The sequence below is a fragment of the Galeopterus variegatus genome, unplaced genomic scaffold (assembly GCF_000696425.1).
Source record: "Galeopterus variegatus unplaced genomic scaffold, G_variegatus-3.0.2 Scaffold4237, whole genome shotgun sequence".
Taxonomy (NCBI): domain Eukaryota; kingdom Metazoa; phylum Chordata; class Mammalia; order Dermoptera; family Cynocephalidae; genus Galeopterus; species Galeopterus variegatus.
The window spans coordinates 111,778-131,501 of NW_007730348.1; the positions used below are offsets into that span (position 1 = coordinate 111,778).

The 19,724-nt window shown below is 51.4% G+C and overlaps 1 protein-coding gene across 1 annotated transcript in view; it reads left to right on the plus strand.

Annotated features, from left to right (window-relative positions):
- The first annotated feature begins 483 nt into the window (after window positions 1-483).
- The window catches only part of ASB2 (ankyrin repeat and SOCS box containing 2), a 33,053-nt gene continuing 13,812 nt past the window's right edge, over window positions 484-19,724 (plus strand). Inside the window, exons 1-6 of the mRNA XM_008587062.1 lie at window positions 484-699; window positions 8,398-8,487; window positions 10,838-11,004; window positions 11,825-11,980; window positions 15,778-16,023; window positions 18,630-18,801. Coding sequence (XP_008585284.1) covers window positions 494-699; window positions 8,398-8,487; window positions 10,838-11,004; window positions 11,825-11,980; window positions 15,778-16,023; window positions 18,630-18,801 — 1,037 coding nt within the window. The 5' untranslated portion in view covers window positions 484-493. The remainder of the gene's footprint in view (window positions 700-8,397; window positions 8,488-10,837; window positions 11,005-11,824; window positions 11,981-15,777; window positions 16,024-18,629; window positions 18,802-19,724) is intronic.

Consider the following 19,724-nt stretch of genomic DNA (forward strand, 5'->3'; position numbering starts at 1 on the left):
ATGCATACGTGTATACATAGGATGTCTGGAATGGAAAAATGAGTGGTAGATGGGTGGATGGTTAGATAGACATGGATGGGAAGACAGATGGATAAATGGGTAGGTGGGTGAACAGATAGATAGGAGGATGGATGGATGGATGGATGATTGGGAGGTTGGATAGACAGATGAATAGTGATGGATGGCAGGGTAGATAGATAAACGGTTGGGTGGGTTAACAGATGAATAGGACTATGGACTGATGGGTGGGTGGGTGGATGGGTGATTTGATGGATGGGTGGTCAGGTGGATCACACGGCCTAATGAATGAGTAAAAAATGAACGTGTGAGTGCCAAAAGAATGCACAGCCTTCCCTGTGGGTAAACATAGCTGTCCTGCAAAACTGTTAGTGACCAGGATGGTTTTGTTCTCCTCACAGGGTTTTCTGATTTTCTGTTTCCTCCTTCCCACTTCGGTGTCTCTTCTGGAGGCTGGGGTGAGAGGTGGAAGAGGATGGCCACGGAGATCAGTGCTCGGGCCAGACAGCGTGCCATCGGGCACGAGGAGTACAGTCTGTACAGCAGCCTGAGTGAGGACGAGCTGGTGCAGATGGCTATTGAGCAGAGCCTGGCGGACAAGACGCGGGGCCCAGCCTCTGCCGAGGCTGCTGCGTCTGCACGTGTCAACCGCGAACCTGCCCATTTCTACCCGTGGACCAGGTGAGCGAGGCAAGGCTGATGCAGGAAGAAGGGCCATGGGGCAACCATCAGGAGCACATCCCAGATGCTGTTAATCCCAAACCAAATTATCCTGGTCCTTAGGATGCCTTTTAACACCTTGATCATTTACATTTGTTGTGTAAACTTACTGAATGCTGACAGTCTCTAGTATTGTAGTAGGTGCCATCCACTCTTCGCCTCGTTTAATCCTCTTAAGGTCCCTCTTGGTGGGCTCTATGTGATGGTCCCATTTTACAGATGAGGAAACTGAACCTCAGGGCTGAGTAACTGGCCTGAGGTCACACAACTAGTAGGTGGTGTTGCAGAGATTGGAACGGTCTGGCTCCAAAGCCCGTGCCCTGGTCTTGTACCCATGGCTTAGGGCTTGGGTGCAGTGGAACTGCTGTTCTGAGTCTGGCCAGCACTTCCAACCCTATCTATGTAGTCTCCCTGGAAAAACATGTTCAGGAAGCAAAGGACGCCTGCCCAGCAAAGCCATCCTGCCTTCTCATCAGGCTCCCTTGTCTCAGCACCACCTCGTCATCCCAGCCACAGGACTTTCTAGGAGTGGCGCCATCCAATAAAACATGACACAAGACACAATAGATGCAATTTTAAATATTCTGATAGTTACATTAGAAAAGGAAAGAGAAATGGGGGAAGTTAATTTTCATATATATTTAATGTCCAAAATATCATATTTCCATATCATCAGTATAAAAAATATGAATGAGAATTTTACTTCATTTTTTCTATCAAGTTTTCGAAATCTAGTGTGTATTCTACACTCATAGCACATCTCAATTCAGACCAGCCACATTTCAAGGGCTCACTAGCCACATATGGCCAATGGCTACCATATTGGACAGCACAGATGTACAGGACACCTTCAATGTAGGAGGTGGGAGCCAGAGAGGTAATTAAGCATTTGACCTTAAAATGCTGTTAGAAAAGAAATACATAAACTATAAAAATGCTATTGCTCACCCCTGAGCCAAGGTCAAGTGTGTATTTGGAGGTGGGTGACAGGGGGATGGGACTTGCTGTTACAATTCTGTTGGTGTATTCGTCCATTTCTATTGCTTATAACAAAATACATGGAACTGAGTAATTTATAAGACAGTGAAACTTATTGCTTACAGTTTCTGAGGCTGGGAAGTCCAAAGTCCATCTGGTGGTGGCGACAGTGACCCAGGGGTCTCATATTGCAGAGAGAGCCAGAGGGAGACTCTCCTCTTCCTTTAAAGCCCTCAGAACCACGCCACTGACCACCATTATTAATCCATTTACTACAACACAGTCATACAATCCAATCACCTCTTCAAGGTTCCGCCTTTCAATGACCATAATAGGATTTCCCACCCTCTTAACAGTCACACTGGAGGCCAAGCTTATATTACATAAAACTTGCAGGACACAGTTCATGCTCCAGTGAGTTTTTGGGGAACACAATTCAATCCAGTGCAGTTGGTGTTACCTTGGGGTATGGGCCTCAAATCTCATTGTCTCCAAGAGCCAGCTGACTCCCTGTCTGTCCTTGCACAAGAAACCTAACCTCTCAGAACCTCAGCTTCCTCTCTAATGACAACAGCAATAATGTGCAGTCACAGCTGACAGGGAACGAAGGCAGGTGATGGTGCATCTCAGCTCTGTCCGTCAATGAAACCTATACTAGGATTCTCCCCCAAGTGACTTTGGCTTTGCCCACTAGCTGACTTCTGGCAGGCTGGCAGGGCAAAGGCCTGGGACACTCAGAGCCAAGAAGCCCCCTCTTTAGAGGAAGGCAGGCAGCTTCTTTGGTCCGGAAGGCATGCAAAGACTTCAAGTTTCTGAGCTGTACCCTGTGGGTGTCTTATTCTGGGTCCCGATCTGAACAACAGAAACCGAGAGCCGAGGACTTAGCTCATCTTTGGTGCTCAAGAAGATTCTGGTTCCTGTTCTGGCCAGTTCATCTGAAGGCAAACCACAGGTTCCTCTTTCTCAAGGAAGGATTAGATAGAGATGGAGCATCCTCCCTCCGAGGACAGGGCCTGCCATACAAAGTGGACACATCCCCCAGACATCTGCAGCCTCTGCCCAGCGCGGGAGCCTCTCCCCAGCGTCCCAGGATGCTCAGAAACATGAGAACTGAGTGGGCCCGGGAGCTCCAGCCCCTGGGAAAAAGCTCTCACAGAGAAGTGAAATCATGTATCATCTACGATCCGGCACAAAGACTGCAGTGGAGGAGGGTCAGCCTGCATTTCTCACTCCTGGTAGGATCCGAAACCTCCTAGGTTCCATTCTTCCCCTTGTCTCTGGGTGGAGGCTGGGCTTGGGTCCTGCTGGGGGAGAAAAGCCCTTTAATAAGATGTTTAAGCAATTCTCCTCCTCTCCGCAAAGGCACATTGGGCACCTCCTATGTGGCCAACACACTGATTAACTTCATGTTTACAAAAGCCATGCAAGGTGGACGTTTCTGTGCCCATTTGTCAGATGACAAAACACACACACAGCAGGGCCAGGAAATGAACCAGAGTCTGCATCACTCTGAAGTTCAGACACTTACCCAGGCTCTGCTGATTCTGCAAAGGCCTCCTTCTGTTTCCTCCCCCTCCCCCACCTGGAAGTGGGGTTTGGCTTCATGTCATCCGCATCCCACCCACGAAGGTTCGAGGTCCCCAAAGACACATGCCACACACGCGCTCGTGTTCACACACCCAGACACAGCATGGGAATGAGTGTGGAACCTAAGAGAGTCCTTGTTTACTTTTACCCTGGACATCACGGTTTCCATCCAAATATATCCAGGGCAGGTTTAGGAACAGGACGTCACACATGTCCTCAGGGGCTCCACGTGGCTGGCTCCTTCTCACCCTTCAGCTCTCAGAGTAAATGTCACCTCCTCAGTTAAGTCCTGCCCTGACCACCCTCCCAAGTCAAGTAGTTCCCCCCAGCCCCCTACTCACTCCCTTGGCTATATCCCTCATAGCCCTCACTATAACACACATTTTTATTTATTCATCTGTTTCTGCCATTAATCTGCAAACTCTTTGAGGGCAGTGGCCTCCCCTGCACCTTCCTTCCTGTGAAGCCCCATGCCTGACCCATGGCAAGCACCACATAGCTATCAGTGCGCGAGTGAATGGCTGAATAAAGGAATGAATAAAGGGGCGGCAGAGGAGAAAGAGAAGGGGGTTTGGAGATTCAAATCATTCTTCGTCACTTACTGGCTGTGCAACTTTAGGCAAGCTCTTACCCTTTCTGAGCGCCAATGGCCTTATCCCTAAAATGGCAATAACAAAATCTTGCTTTGCTCACCTTGCAGTATTCTTATGAAAAACAAGTAAGATGAGACAGGTGTGGAGCCTTCCCCACATCCCGCACCTTGAATTGACCTCCCCACCTGTCTGAGCACCCAAGCACCAACCTCGTGACTGCCTCTGCTTCATAGACAAGCTTCCGTGTCACACTAGGAAGGCCTCCTGGGGGTTTCCCAACTACACTGTGACCTCCTTGGGGACAGGGAGCAGATATTGTTCATTTTTCTATGCTCAGTGCCTAGCTAAGAGCCTGCATTTCTATAGGTGTCTGATGGATGTTTTTAGTCAAATAAATGCACTTTGACACCAATAAAATACTTAGGAATATAATTTATCTTTAATATCCTGTGACCAAAATGGCAATCAACTGAGTCTTTGGGATCCTAGAAAGAAGAGTCAGGTCAGAATCTCAAAGAAAATATAATATTCCTTTTCAAAGCCATTCTCCAATTGCTTCTCCCCCATCACAACGTTTAAGGGACAAAATTTGAAACATGCACGAGGATCATTTGCCAAGTCTTGGCCCACTGAGGGCTCTCCAAGAGGCAGACATAGCTTCCCGTCCCATGGAGACGTAGGGTCCATCACCGATGAAGCAGGAGTCTGAGGCTATCACAGATGGACCAGCCAGAGTGGGTCCAGGAAGACGGATCTTCACAGTCTTTAAACTTCTGCATTTTATTGAAGGTTACATTTCTAGGAAGGCAAAGGAGGAAAACATGAAGCAGGAACTTGCCTGGGCTCATGTATGCACAGCTGCAAACAATTCAAATCAAGTTACCCACACTTACTGTGAGCTTATGATAGGCCAGGTGCCTTCCTGGCAAGGGATGTAAATCAGACCCAACCCAGGCCCCGCCCTTCCTAAGCTCACAGTCTAACGTGGGTAAAGGCCCAGAGGTACATGATGACCCAGCACAGGGAGTGCAGTAAGGGGGCTTGGCCAATTTCAGACAGATATAGAAAGGGTCGATTCATTTAATCAAGGAGATGGGGCTTTGCAGGATGAATAGGAGTTTGTCAAGCAGGCTAGAGGAAGTAAACCTCTTTTGAGCCTCAGTTTTCTCATCTGCGAAGAAGCCAATTATGTGTCCTTCACCAAGTGGACTGGAGAGTGAAGCGAGAAGCTTTGTTCAGTGTGCCTATCACCAGGCTGGGAACATAACAAGGGCTCAGTGAAATCCCAGCTGCGGATGGGAAGACAGAGTCACAGCAGCCTGGAGTTCACTTTCTTCTCTACATGTGATTCCTCTCCAGTCAGCGCAGAAAGGACGGATTGGTCAGTGGAGAAGGGAGAAACAGAAAACCTCCTGGGTGGGAGGCTGGTTGCAGAGACCCTGCAGGAATGGGGGTGGGGTTTGGTTATATGATATAAGCTCCTCCTCTCTCTTCCCCAGGGGGCAGGGGCCTGGCTCTCTAGGAATTTGAGATCCTGGCACACAGATATACAACGCCGAGACGACCATATGTGATTTGACTCCTTCAGAGGCTTTTGTTTGTTTTGTTTTGTTTATTTATATTTATCAGGAGCCTACTGTGTGCCAGGCACTGTACTCTTGATACCTGTGCTTTATGTAGGTTGGCGTGAGGATCAGATGAGGGGACAGGCAGAGGATCCTGGCACAGTGGTAGGCATGCAGTGAATTCTTGGATTTGTTAGCTCCCTCCCCTGTTAAATGCCTGCTGGCCACCTGCCTTCACCCAGGCCCAGCCCAATTGCCCCTTTCCTGGGGCTGGCCTGGACTTCTTATGAGCTTAGATGGGGCAGCCATCCATTCCCCATTCCCACCAATCCTGACCCAGGTCTGAAGCCAGGGCCTGCTGGACTCCAGGATTGGGACACTGGAGTTAGGTGAGACACTCCCCACGCCCAAACCTGACCTCTGACATGCAAAGGACATGGGGCCTCCTGGGCCTCTTCTGGGACATGACCTGCACCCACATCCTCCCCACCTCCCCCCACAAGCCAGGTTCCTTTCACCTCCGATGACTCAGCCAGCCGGTTGGCTCTGCTGGGAAATCCCCTGCTCTGGGCCTGAGGGGAAGAGGAGCCTCCAGCCTTGATCGGAAAGAGCACAAAACCCAGCCACCCAGCTCTGAAACTCACAGCTCAGTAACTCCGAGCAGTCGTCCTGCCTGGTCGACCCCCAAACTGAGTTAATGCACCATGACTTTAGAGCTCTCAGAACAAGCCCTCCTGCCTCCATTTCAGCTGCTCCCCTGTGGCTCAGTGGTTGTGTGTGCCTGCTGGCCTCTAGAGGATCCACAGAAAGATACGTCTTATTGATCAGCATCCCCAGCCCCTAGAATAAGGCTTGGGTCCGAGGTGGAGCTGGGAAGTCTTTGTCGAATGGAACTCAGTCTGTTTCCTCATCTGCAAAATGGGAGCAATAGACACCCTGCCTTCCTTGAAAGTGGTGGGAAGATGGGAATGTGGTGATGCTTGGAATGGCTTCAAGGATATTTGGCCTGCATGATTGTGAGGAATGTCATTGTCACCATCTCACTGCTCCATCAGCCTCAGTGTCCCCACCACCGTTGCTGCTGTCGGTATTATGCAAAGACAGGTCCTAGTTTGGGGATGGCATGGTAGGCTTTTACCAGTGCTTATCATCTTGCTAAAAACATTGTAACAACTGTAAGTGGTCAATGGCCACACACAGATCAAGGATGCGGGCGGCTGAGAGCTGAGGATCACGTGCAGACAGGAGCCCAGGGCTTCGTCAGGACTGCAGGGCTGGTGACTGCAGAGGCAGGCCTGGCCCGGGCTGCCTTCTACCTGCCACACACTCCCCTTCTCAGGGCAGGAGGGAGCGCAGAGAATGCTGGAGCCAGTTGCTTGCAGGGCCAGTGGAGAGCAGCTCGCTGGACCTAGCTTTGCACGCCCCTCCCTGGGTAGGCAGCTCCTGGATCTGTTTGACACAGTGAGATTCTCCACAGCTAGAAAAGCACGGAGGAAACCCCTGGCCTGGTCCTGCCTCCCTGTTTTGCAAATGAGCAATCTGAGGCACAAAGAGAGGGAAAGGGCTTGTTCAAAGTCACAGGGCTGTCAGTGTGGAGGCCGTAGAGCCAGGGGACGGGGGAAAGGCAGAAGGAGACTAGGCCTCTGCAGGAGGAGCGGTGGTAGCAGCTCTGACAGACAGATGCAAGCCTCTGCTCTGCTCACTTGCCGGCTGTCAGGTGTCACCCCTCTGTCACTGCCTGTTCCTCCTCTCCACTGTGCTCTGGCCTTGCTCAGGTGTCCATAGAATCTATAGGTCTAGCCTGGCCCACAGGGAGCCAGTCACCAGTAGCAATGTCCTCCCCGATCCTGCAGACAGTGTCCCCAGAGGTGTGACAAGAGACAAGGCTGGGCCTACTGGGGTGTCCAGGGGCCAGGGCCTGACATGCTGGGAGTGGGGCCAGTAGGGGCCACCTATTCCATTCTCTCACAACCCCAGGCTAAATCCAGGCTCATAGAGCAGCTGCCACACCTCCTTTTACCCTTTCCACCATCCCATCAGCCTGATGGGGTGGGGAAACTGAGGCTCCGAGAGGTGAAATAGTGATAAAATTAATGGTTGACGTGTGTCAGCACCCCTCTGTGCCTGGCACTCCACTGAGCACCCCACACCATTCGCTCATTCGGGCCTCACCAACTCTCCAGCCAGAGGCTATTCTCATGCCACCTTACAGGTGGGGGCACTGAGGCACAGAGGAGGTCACCTGTCCCAGATCACATATTCAAGCAGCGCTAGAGCCTGGACTTGAACCTGAGCCTGTCTGACTCCAAGCCCCAGCCCCCATGACCTTCCGTGTGCATCCTTTCGCTGGAACCTCCACACTGGTTTGTTCCCAACCCCAGGGCAGGACCCTCTAAGGAGGAACCAGCCCCTCTAAGGATGTGGCAGTGGGGGGCGTGGACCTGGCTCAGCTTCCCGGCTTTTCTCCCTATGAATCACCTGTCCAGCCCTGTTGGGACCCACCTGTCCAGCCCCATTGTGATCTGCCTGTCCAGCCCTGAGACTGAGCCCCTTTCATCCTGGGACCTGCTGTGACCACATCTCACAACCTCCTGGGTGAAGAATGTCACCTTGCTTCCTATCTGCCTCCCTTGTGGTTGGCTGGGGAGGGGGACCGCAGGGTAGGGGTGAGGTTAACCTCATTGTTGTCTTATATGGTCATTTAAATCTCCCAGGGCTTCCTCCAAGGGCCAAAAATAATCCAGAGATACAGCAGCTGTGTCCAGCACACAGAGAGGACCCGGCCATCTGCTTTGGTTCAGAGCCCTGTGTCTGTCTGTCAGTCAGTCGCTCTCTCCCCTGGCTCTCCTTCCATCCACGGTCCTGCCTCCAGCCATGACCCGCTTCTCATATGCAGAGTATTTTTCCCTCTTTCACTCCTGCTCTGCGCCCTCCAGGTCCGCTGCACCTCCCGAGAGCTCACCGGCCCCGGGCCCCATGGGCTTGTTCCAAGGCGTGATGCAGAAATACAAGACCTCCCAGCTGGCGTAAGTGACCCCCACACGGCCTCCAAGAGCATCCGAGCTCACTCCCCGACGGGGGTGGCAGGGAGGGCTGGGGGTGGAAGTAGGCCGGCAGTCCCCAGGAAGGCAGGAGCACTCTGGAAGCACCTCCCAGACAAACCCCTCTTAGAAGTGTCCTCCTGAGACCCGGCTGCTCCTGCTGAGCTGGGCTTGGTGGCCACAGTCGCCAGTCCTCAAGGAACTGCCAGCCAGGCTGTGCTTGTGATTGACTGTCAGATGCCCTCAGCATGGGACCTGTGTGCTGAAGGAGCCCTGTGGGGCTCTGAATCCGGGGTCCCAGCAAAAGGGAGATTGGGGAGGCCACCTTAGAACCCCTAAGACCCAGAGGAGCTTGGAACTGAAGCTGTGCTCGGCTGCACCTCCTGTCTGTCCCCATCTCACTTTCCTCCATGTCACCACTGTGGGTATATTTCAGCACATCCCAAACACCCACACCCACAGCTTTCATCTTGCTTTGTTGTCTTTGTTAGATGCCAGGTGCCGTAAAACCCAGACATAGTCTGAGCTGCAGGAGGGGTTCTGTGTGGCTGGCACCAGGGTGCTGGGCTGTGGGATCTTTGGAAAATAGCTCTGTCCTTCTCCCTTCTCTGTACTCCATAGTGACCCTAGAAGCAGCTAAAAGCAAAAGAACAGCCCCAATGCTGGAACCCCTATTTCCTTGCTCAGTTTTGTTGCAGAGAGGGGAGGAGGCAATTAGCTGATGTCTTGATTCCCCTTCCCAGACTTTTTCAAATCCTGCCGCCTCCGCCCCCGACCTTCTCCCTGATTCCTTGATGCTACGAGTGGGGTTGACAGTCTGGAAAAGAGAGACCCCATTCTGGTCTCAGCTCACCTGCCCACTTCCTGTGTGACTGCCCGAGAGTCGCTGTGCCCTCTGAGTCTCCCTTCTCTGTAGGACTCAGTCGGAGAGGACAAAGTGGCCTCCAGGGTCCCATCCAGCTCATTAGTCTCTGATGGCCTGACACCCCCAGCAGCTTCCCCACCCTTGGGTGAGGACTTTGAGCCAGTTTGTGGGGCTGAGAGCTCCAGGGTTCTTGCACCACAGCTGGAAAGACCCAAACTGGGTGGTGGGCGGGTCCTGAAAGTGTTCTCATGACACCACACCACACCTCCCTCACCAAGACTGCAAGAACAGCTGGCCCCAGCTCACTTCCACTTCAGCTGGGGTCCCACAGGAGACCGTCCAGTGGAAAGGGGACACATACCCTACTGGGGCTTTTCCTGATGCCGACAAGGGCTGCTCTGGCTGCTCCTAAGTGAAACTCGTCAAGGTGGCAGTGATGGTGTTGATGGGGACTTCAGCATTTATCTAGTCAGTTTCCCATCATCCTTGCTGGGTCCATAGCTTAACCAGCATCTGTGTTCTGATGCTATTAATAACCAGAGGGGCTGGGAGTCGGGAGGAAGTGCCGCTCATGCTGGAGGAAGCAGCCGGGAGGGTGCAGGGCTGATGCTAGAGACCCTCAGAGCCAATCCGTGCCCCTGACGTGGTGGGGGTCCCTGGGAACAAGGCCTGCCTCCAGCCTCACCTTCTCCATCTGAGAAATGGGACTATTTATGTAGAACCCTCCCCAGAAATGGATCTGGGAGTCAAAGCAATTGTGGTCCTGACTCTCCAAGTATGGGGAAGGGAGCTCATGAATGAATGAATGAACAAATGAACAAAGTAACTTTAATGAGCCAAGCAAAGAAAATGTCCACATTAGCCCTGAAACCATTTTGATATTCAGAGGTTTTAAACTGTGAAGGCTTTGAATTGATTAATCCTTCAAGTGTTTGAGTTTCTCAGCAGCCAGATATCCTGGGAGTGAGGTTAAGGAACCGGAGCAAGGAGGGGAGTTGGAAGACCCCAGAGAGATACTCACTGTAACAAGGGGCCCCCTCTGAGGAGTCTGTGCCTTCCTCTCAGAGCAGCTCGAAGCTCAAACAGGCCCCTGAAGGTGGACATGCTTGGTAAACGCTGGAGCACTGTGCTCAGGGAAGGCATCTAAACATCGCGAAAAGCCCCAGTGGGGGTGGTTCTGCATCCCTTTGGAAGACGGCCCTGAATGCCTGACTCCTCTTGGTAGAAACAGTCTTGGTATAGCATTAGCTGCAGCCATGGAAAGCCACAGGGATAGAGGGGACCCCCAGTTGTCTTGCAGCCACTGAGTTGCATGGTGCTGAGCACCTGTCCCAGAACCAGCTGGGACAACCAGGACTTAGTGACCCCACAGCTGGCACTGGCTCTTGGCCACCTACAGGCCCTGCTTTTCTTCTGGGAGAGAGGCCACTTGGCCCTGCCTGAGCACTGACCTGCTTCTTGCTGTCGCAGGGCCGTGGACCCCCTGCTAAAGGCCATCAAGGAGGGCGATGAAGAGGCCTTGAAGGCCATGATCAAGGAAGGGAAGAATCTCACAGAGCCCAACAAGGAGGGCTGGCTGCCCCTGCACGAGGCGGCCTACTACGGCCAGCTGGGCTGCCTGAAGGTCCTACAGCGAGGTGAGGGGCAGGCCCGGTGTGGCCGCAAGTGGGAGAGCGGCTGGGGGAAGGGCTCCTTTCTTCTGGAAATTTGTGTTCTTTGCCCCACAACTAGCTTATTGACAACGGCAGGCAAGGTTATGACCCCTGTTTGGCAGTTAAAGTCACTAAGTTGTGAAGGGAAAGTGATTTGTTCCCATCCCAACACACACCCCCTGCTGCCACCTCTCCAGGCCTCCCAGGACGGGAGAACCTAATTCCTAGAAAAGGGATGAGTGAGGGCTGACTTTGGGAGAGCCACTGCCAGCTGTCCCAGAATGTTCCAGGGACCGATGTGGTGTGGAAAATACTGCAGCTGTGCCTGTGCCCTGCCATGGCTGTCACACACCAGCTGTGGGCCAGTCATGCCTCCTGTCTGAGCCCCATCATCCTCCTGAGCCAGGTTCAGATGAGTAACCTGCAAGCAGGTGTCACCTTTGCCCTCAAGTGTCACAGACCCCAAATAGTCCACCACACTCCAAGAAACAGCTGCATGAAATATTGAGTTTCCAGCAGTGGCTGGTGGGAGTGCAAGGATTCTGAGTGCAAGCGTTCAGGGTGGTGGGGAGGGGGCTCAACCAAGGAAGGCTTCCCAGAGGAGGTGGCAGCTGAGCTGTACTTGTATGATCAGGAAACTAAAATAGCCCCATGAAAGGGCAAGATGATGGCAGTCTGTGGTTGGTAAATTTCAGAGGCTGTCATACACATCTGTCCTTGGAATTGGGAGGATATCGGGAACATCTCTGTATTGTGGGGCCAGGTATCTTTCTCCTTCATGAATTTCCTGGTTGGTCCTCCCCAGCATACCCAGGTACCATTGACCAGCGCACCCTGCAGGAGGAAACAGCTCTTTACCTGGCGACATGCAGAGAACACCTGGATTGCCTCCTCTCACTGCTCCAGGCTGGGGCAGAGCCTGATATCTCCAACAAGTCCCGAGAGACGCCCCTCTACAAAGGTGCGTCCTCCCAGGGTGGGCTTCCCCGAGCAAGAGTCCAGAAGCTAGATGGGCAACCAGAGAACGTTGCTCCCGTAAATGCATAACCCCCCAAGTGGTCTACTTTGCAGGGGGCAGGCTTCACTTGGATGCATGATTTGTGTATTTGAATCATTCACACCTGCATGTATTCAGCCAACATTTCCCAAGAACTGCCCATGGGCCAGGTGCTTAGGGACACTGAGGGCTTAAAGATGAAAAGACAGGGCCCATGCCTGTGTGCTTCACCAGTCCAGTGGGCACCGACACACAGACAACAGCAATGAAGAGCTTGGCAGGAGGCCTTGTGGGAGCGTGTTGGAGGGGCACCCAGATGAGGGGGTGTCTGAGCAGATCCTGAACAGGAGGAATTTACCAGCTGGCCCAGTAGGGGAACAGCATAGGGAAAGGCAAGGAAGTATGAGAGAGAGAGAGTGTGTGTGCCTCTGGGATGTTTGTTTAAGAAAAATAAAACCTCCTGGCTTACTCAGTATGTTATTCGAGGACATTCATTGGATGCCCTAGCAGTGCCCAGAGTCAAAATCTGAGTGCAAGCATTCAGGGTGGTGGGGAGGGGGCATTTATTGAGTGCTTACTATGTGCCAGGCACTGTTCTTTTAGTGAACCCTCATATCCATCTATGTATAAGGTAGGCACTGCCAGTATCCCCATTTGACAGATGAGGACCTAAGGCACAGAGATGGGAAGTGAGTTGCCCAGGATCACACAGCCAGCAAGGGGTAGACCTGCGATTTAAACTCAGGGAGCTGCCAGTTAGAATGGCTATTTTCAACAAGACAGAAAATAACAAATGCTGGCAAGACTGCAGAGAAAAGGGAACCTTCCTGCACTATTGGTGGGAATGTAGATTGGCACAGTCACTGTGGAAAACAGTGTGGAGTTTCCTCAGAGAACTAAAAATAGATCCACCTTATGACCCAGCCATCCCACTCCTGGGTGTGTACCCAAAGGAAATGGAATCAATATATCAAAAAGACACCTGCACTCCCGTGTTTATCACAGCACTATTCACAACAGCCAAGAGATGGAATCAAACTAAATGTCCATCAACGGATGAATGGGTAAAATAACTGTGGTGTATAACACAATGGAATACTATTCAGATATAAAAAGAAATGATATTGGGCCGGCCCGGTGGCGCACTGGAGAGTGCGCCGCTTGGGAGTGCAGCGGCGCTCCCGCCGAGGGTTCGGATCCCATGTGGAGACCGGTTCCCGCTCACTGGCTGAGCGCAGTGCGGGCGCAACACTGAGGGTTGCGATCCCGTTGCCGGTTCCCGGTGCAGGTGCTACACCGACAGTTGCGATCCCATTACCGGTCAGTAAAAAAGACAAAAAGACAAAAAAAAAAAATAATAAAGAAATGATATCCTATCATTTACAGCAACATGGATGGAACTGGAAACCATCATGTTAGAAGAAGTTAGTCAGGTGCAGAAAGACAAATACCACATGATCTCACTCATATGAGGAATCTAAAAAAAAAAAAAAAAGTGGATCCCTGGTTACCAGAGGCCAGGAGGGGAAGGGGGAGAGGGAGGGAAAACGGATAAACTAACAGGCACAAAACTATCCTATCTACACTAAGTGAATCATTGTGCAATACACGCATGTATCGAAACAACATAATGTACCCTACAAATATGTATAAGTAAATGTTAAAATTAAAAAAAAATTTCAGGCTGGCCCGGTGGCGCACTGGATAGTGCACCGCTTGGGAAGCGTGGCGGTGCTCCCGCCCGAGGGTTCGGATCCCACATACAGACCGGTTCCCGCTCACTGGCTGAGCGAGGCGCGGGAGCAGCGCCGAGGGTTGCAATCCCGTTGCCGGTCCCCAGTCCGGTGCGGGGGCGACACTGAGGGTTGCGATCCGTTGCCGGACACGGAAAAAGACAAAAGACAAAAAATAATAATAATAATAATAAAAAAATTTAATTCAGGGAGCCGGATGCCAACACCACACTCTGAACCACTACATCTAGTTCATGCCCATGTGCTTAAGCTGTCAGCTTGGGTCTTGCAAAAATGATAGGGCCTTTCTATTTTGAAAAACTTCAGATAGCCCTGATTTCCTGTGTGTCTGGTATCCAGCACCTGGAACATTCTACAGACAGCAAGAACTGGGTAGAAGGTAACTGGATCCCCTGCAAATCCAGGTGGAATTGTCTCCCATGGAACCTGTGCCTGCCCAGGTGCCCTAGCCATCACCTGAAGCCTCAGCTGTTCCAGAGAGAGTGCCCAGGAAGCTGGGCCCTGGTCCTGCCTGTGATCTTACTATGTGCCAAGCACCAAGCTAGTGCCTCACACGCACAGTCTCACTCGGTCCTCCCACAGCGCCCTCTCAGGAAGGTTTCATTTTCTTCATTTCACAGTGAGATGACCAAGGCTTAGGTGGAGAGCTTGGCCTGTGGTCCTGTTTGAAACACTATGCAGGCAACTCCCCTCCTCCTGTTCCCTGTCCCTACCCCCCCACCCATTCTCTACTCTCCCTCCCCCTGACACTGACACAGAGACGCTTCCAGGGGTGTCGGACAAGTGCCCAGGTGACTCTGACACCCCCTGTAGCTCCCTGGCGATAACTCCGGGCTAGAGCCAAGGCTGCATTTGGGGTCTAGCAAGAGATGAGGCTTAAAAGGGTGGTTAGAGCAGGTTGAGAAAGGTTTGAAAAGCTGTACTTAAAAGATAAATTTTACCCCAAGTTAAATAAGCAGCCTTTGGGAGTGGGGGTGAACAGGAATATGACACAGGTTACTCCTCAACTGGAAAGATTCTTCTAGCCTTGGTAATGTGGACTGAAGCAGGTAGTATTGGAAGGGACACTCTGGAACATTCCAGGGGACGGAGATTCTGGACATGACTACTGGGTTTGAATCCCAGTTCTACCATACAAGGTCTATGTGACCTTGGGTAAGTCACTTGTCCTCTCTGTGCCTCACCTTCCTCATCTGTGAAAGGGGATAACAATACTACAAACTTTAAGGGGAGTTGAGATGATTAAATTAGTTAATCAAGTAAAGTGCTTAGAACAGAGTGCCTGGCACAGAACCAGTGCTATTCACATGTCAGCAAATATTATTACTCATATTAGTATTAGTATTACTTTTAGTCATAAACTCTAGGTTCAATGCAGGGTCTATAACTCAGGACAGACTCAATGAACATTTGTTGAATGGATGGCTGACGAATGAATGAGTGAACGGACAAGCAAATGAATGAAGGCTTGGATGGCCAGGTCTTGCCAGGGCCTTGGTCACCATTTTGCTTCTCCCTGGGCATAGCCTGCGAGCGCAAGAACGCGGAGGCAGTGAGGATTTTGGTGCAGTACAACGCAGACACCAACCACCGCTGCAACCGAGGCTGGACAGCTCTGCACGAATCTGTTTCTCGCAATGACCTGGAGGTCATGGAGATCCTGGTGAATGGAGGTGNATTACTCATATTAGTATTAGTATTACTTTTAGTCATAAACTCTAGGTTCAATGCAGGGTCTGTAACTCAGGACAGACTCAATGAACATTTGTTGAATGGATGGCTGACGAATGAATGAGTGAACATATTACTCATATTAGTATTAGTATTACTTTTAGTCATAAACTCTAGGTTCAATGCAGGGTCTATAACTCAGGACAGACTCAATGAACATTTGTTGAATGGATGGCTGACGAATGAATGAGTGAACGGACAAGCAAATGAATGAAGGCTTGGATGGCCAGGTCTTGCCAGGGCCTTGGTCACCATTTTGCTTCTCCCTGGGCATAGCCTGCGAGCGCAAGAACGCGGAGGCAGTGAGGATTTTGGTGCAGTACAACGCAGACACCAACCACCGCTGCAACCGAGGCTGGACAGCTCTGCACGAATCTGTTTCTCGCAATGACCTGGAGGTCATGGAGATCCTGGTGAATGGAGGTGCCAAGGTGGAATCGAAGAATGCCTATGGCATCACTCCCTTGTTTGTGGCCGCCCAGAGTGGGCAGCTGGAGGCCCTGAGGTTCCTAGCTAAGCATGGTGAGTGGCTAAGAGTCCCTGGGTCACAGTGTTCCCAAGGGCACAGATGGAAAGGACCTCAGAGGTCAGCTCTGAGGCAAGGCAAGTTCAAGTGTCATCTTGTGGACAAACTCTAATCAAGAGATAGTATCTTCCTGGAGTGCTGTGTTGAGAAGGATGCTGAGGCTGTGTCTAGGCTCAGTAAGGAGAGACCCACTAGTGATATCTTCAGTTAGGACCAAACGTGGGAAGTGTGGCTCATGGGCCACATATTTGCCATCTCTAATCTAGCCCAACATACTTGCTTTACAAATGAGGAGTCTGAGGCCCAGAAAGGAGAAGTGACTTATCCACAGTCGCATAGTAAATTACTTGTAGAACTAGGCAAACTCTCAGGTTCCTGACACCCCACCCTCTTCTCTTTCCACCACATCATGTTTCAGGGCCAGAAGGAAGCTTAGACAACATTTACATCACCTCCTCATTTTATAGGTGATGAAACCAAAGATCAGGATGGCAAAGTGATTTGTCTAAGGTCACACAGCAAATTAGTGGCAGAGCTGGGATTTGAACCCAGGTCTTTGCCCTCTTTACCCGTGAAAAATCTTAATGGGAGAAAATAAAACAATATTGCCTGCATTATGATGTCCCAGAAGTAAAAGACCCCAAGACAATGGGAGATGTTCTTTCAGTTAAAGAGCATTATGTTCTGATCTCCTCCAAGAATGCCTTTGATTTCTTTTCTCTCTCCGCGGGAAGTAACCCTCCCTCTCTAGCAACAGAGAGGCCAGATGTAAGACTCTGGGGTTGAACTGGACCAATTTGTTGAGGACCTGCTATGTGCAGATCCTAAGTGTGAACACAGATCAGGTCAACGGAGCTTTCCCATAGCCATATGAGGTAGGTTGTGTCCTCGACCCATTCTGTACATGAGGAGACTAAGGCTCAGAGAGGTTAAATCATTGGTCACAGTCAAAGCCTGCGAGAGTGACCAGCATGGGACCATGCCCAGATTAGCACCCGCGTACTCAGAACATGCCTGAGCAGTTGGGATAAACAGATGCAGACACTTTCTTGCAGCCAGGGACAAATCTGGACTGACCAGCGTGAGAACAAAGGGGCACAGACAGGGTCCTGGGAGCCCAAGGCAAGAGGCTGGGCAAAGGGCAGGCGCACAGCAGGCAAGGGCAAACCCGCCAGCTCCAAACATCTGCCCAGGTCTCCTGCCGACACTCTGAGTCAGGGTCTGTTCCCTTCGCTGGCCAAGTCCTTTTTTCAATCCAAATATTTTCCTTGTGTGAGCAGACAGCTTTGCTGGCGGGGTCCAGGCCTTCCGGGGAGGCTGACTTAGAGAGCTCGCAGCGTGTTAGAGCAGTTCGTCACTCTCCCCCAGGGGAGGAGGACAGAACCAGCCTCTGCCCATGTCCCTCGTCCTGGGCAGCTGGCATTTGCTGAGCACCTTCCCTGTGCCAGGCACTATGCCGAGAGATTTGCTTATATTATCTTGTTTACTCCCTGCAGTAACCCTGAGAGGGAGTAAGTACTATTACTTCTGGTTAACAGATGAGAAAACTGAGACTCCTAAAGACTGCCGGAGGCCACAGAGCTTGTATACCACGAAACAAACTTCAGCTCGTTCTTGTGTGTCATCAAAGCCTCTGCTCGTGCCACTAGAGCAGAAACTGGTCCCACCATCACTGGAAATAAAACATTACCAGAAAGGCTGAGACGCACAGAATGCTCAGAGAGAAGAGCTGTGGTTAACAGTTGCTTTGATTCCAGCCCTTACTGACATTTCACGGCTATCTCAGTTCCATTTCCTTCCAGAACAAGGGAGAACTGGTGGACCCTCTTTTTGCAGAGAATGCCATGTGCACATCAGTTCTCTCCATCACCCCTAGTAGATGCAGGAGGTGTAGGAGACTGGGCTTCAGGTGGACTGTCACCAAACTGGATTCCTCCTACTACCAGCATGGCTTAGTGTCTTTGGAGGAGGATACAGGAAGCAATTCCTCCCCTATTCATTGAGTGGAAGGAGGAGAAAAACAAATCCCAATTCATAAAGTTACTGGGGTTTCCCTTTACTAGGGGTTCTGTGCTCTCTTAGAGCTGGGAGGTCTATTTCAGGGCGTAGCTGAGCCCTTCTACGTGGAGGGAGGATTAAAAGCATGGCCTTTGCCATCAGACCATCTACCATGGGCTCTGCCATCAGACCATTCGGGTTCAAGTTTGGCTCTATGTTTATGAGCTGGGTGGTCTGGGGAAAGCTGCCTAGGTTCTCTGTGCTTCAGTGTCCTCGTCTGTAACATGGAGTACTGATCTCACAGTTTCCTTGTGGATTCAAAGAGCACAGGCATGGTGCCCGGCACACTGTAGGAGCTCAGTAAATGCCAGTATCATCATGGCTGCTTTTAGCTTCTAAGGGGCCTCTGCTCAGGCTGGCAGGCCCTTGGGTCTTGATGTTGCCCAAGGGAGCTGGGGATGGTCCAGGGAGGGCTCCTCCTTCCTGAGTGTCATTAAATAATCCAACACGTCACAGGTTAGCACAGCAGCGCCCAGTGTGTGGTGGGCGTGGGCCAAGGCAGTGACCTCCCTGATCATGCATTGATCTGCTTCTCCCTCACCAGGCGCTGACATCAACACACAGGCCAGCGACAGCGCGTCTGCCCTCTATGAGGCCTGCAAGAATGGGCACGAGGAGGTGGTGGAGTTTCTGCTGTCGCAGGGCGCCGACGCCAACAAGACCAACAAGGACGGGCTGCTTCCTCTGCACATCGCCTCCAAGAAGGGCAGCTACAGGTCAGCCCAGGCCCTGCCGCCGCCACCCCATGCTCCCGGGACCCACACTGGGATGGGGGCAGGGGAGGGGACGCCTGCTACAAATATCCCACCCATGGGATCCGGAAGGCCCAGGAGAGAGCAGAGGGGAGAGCATTTTTGGGTGGAAGAGAGGAAAACCTCTCAGCAGTTAGCAGCACAGAGGGCATGCCGATAGCGACAGCAACAATAATGATAGTGAACACTTACATGGCACTTCGTACTTTACATTATGAACTTATTTCATCCTTTTCACAACTCAGGGACGTGGATATTATTATCTTTGCAGAGCAGAGGGGAGAGCATTTTTGGGTGGAAGAGAGGAAAACCTCTCAGCAGTTAGCAGCACCGAGGGCATGCCGATAACGACAGCAACAATAATGATAGTGAACACTTACATGGCACTTCATTCTTTACATTATGAACTTATTTCAACCTTTTCACAACTCAGGGACGTGGATATTATTATCTTTGCTTTTCCGATGAGGAAGCTAAGACACAGAGAGGTTGAGTGACTCACCCAAGGTCACACAGCTCATAGGCGGCAGGAACTCACCTGCTCCAAATGTCCCATCTACAAGAACTCTACTCAGGGGGCCAGATATGAGTCTGAACTAATGAATATTTCTGGGGACGGGGGATGCAAAGGCAATATTCCAGGCAATTAGCCAGCATGCAGGGAATGCCGACAGTCATGCAAACAATACCAATGATAGTAGCTGGCGTGTATCACGCACTGGCTGTGTGCTGCCTACTTCGAGCAAGATGAGAGAAGCTGAAGTTCTCAATGAGCAATCACATGTGCACTCGTGCACACGCACACACACACACACGCACACAGACACAAGTTCACAACAGAATGAAAGAGCATGCAGGGCTAAGTTCCCAGCGTCCAGCCGAGAGAG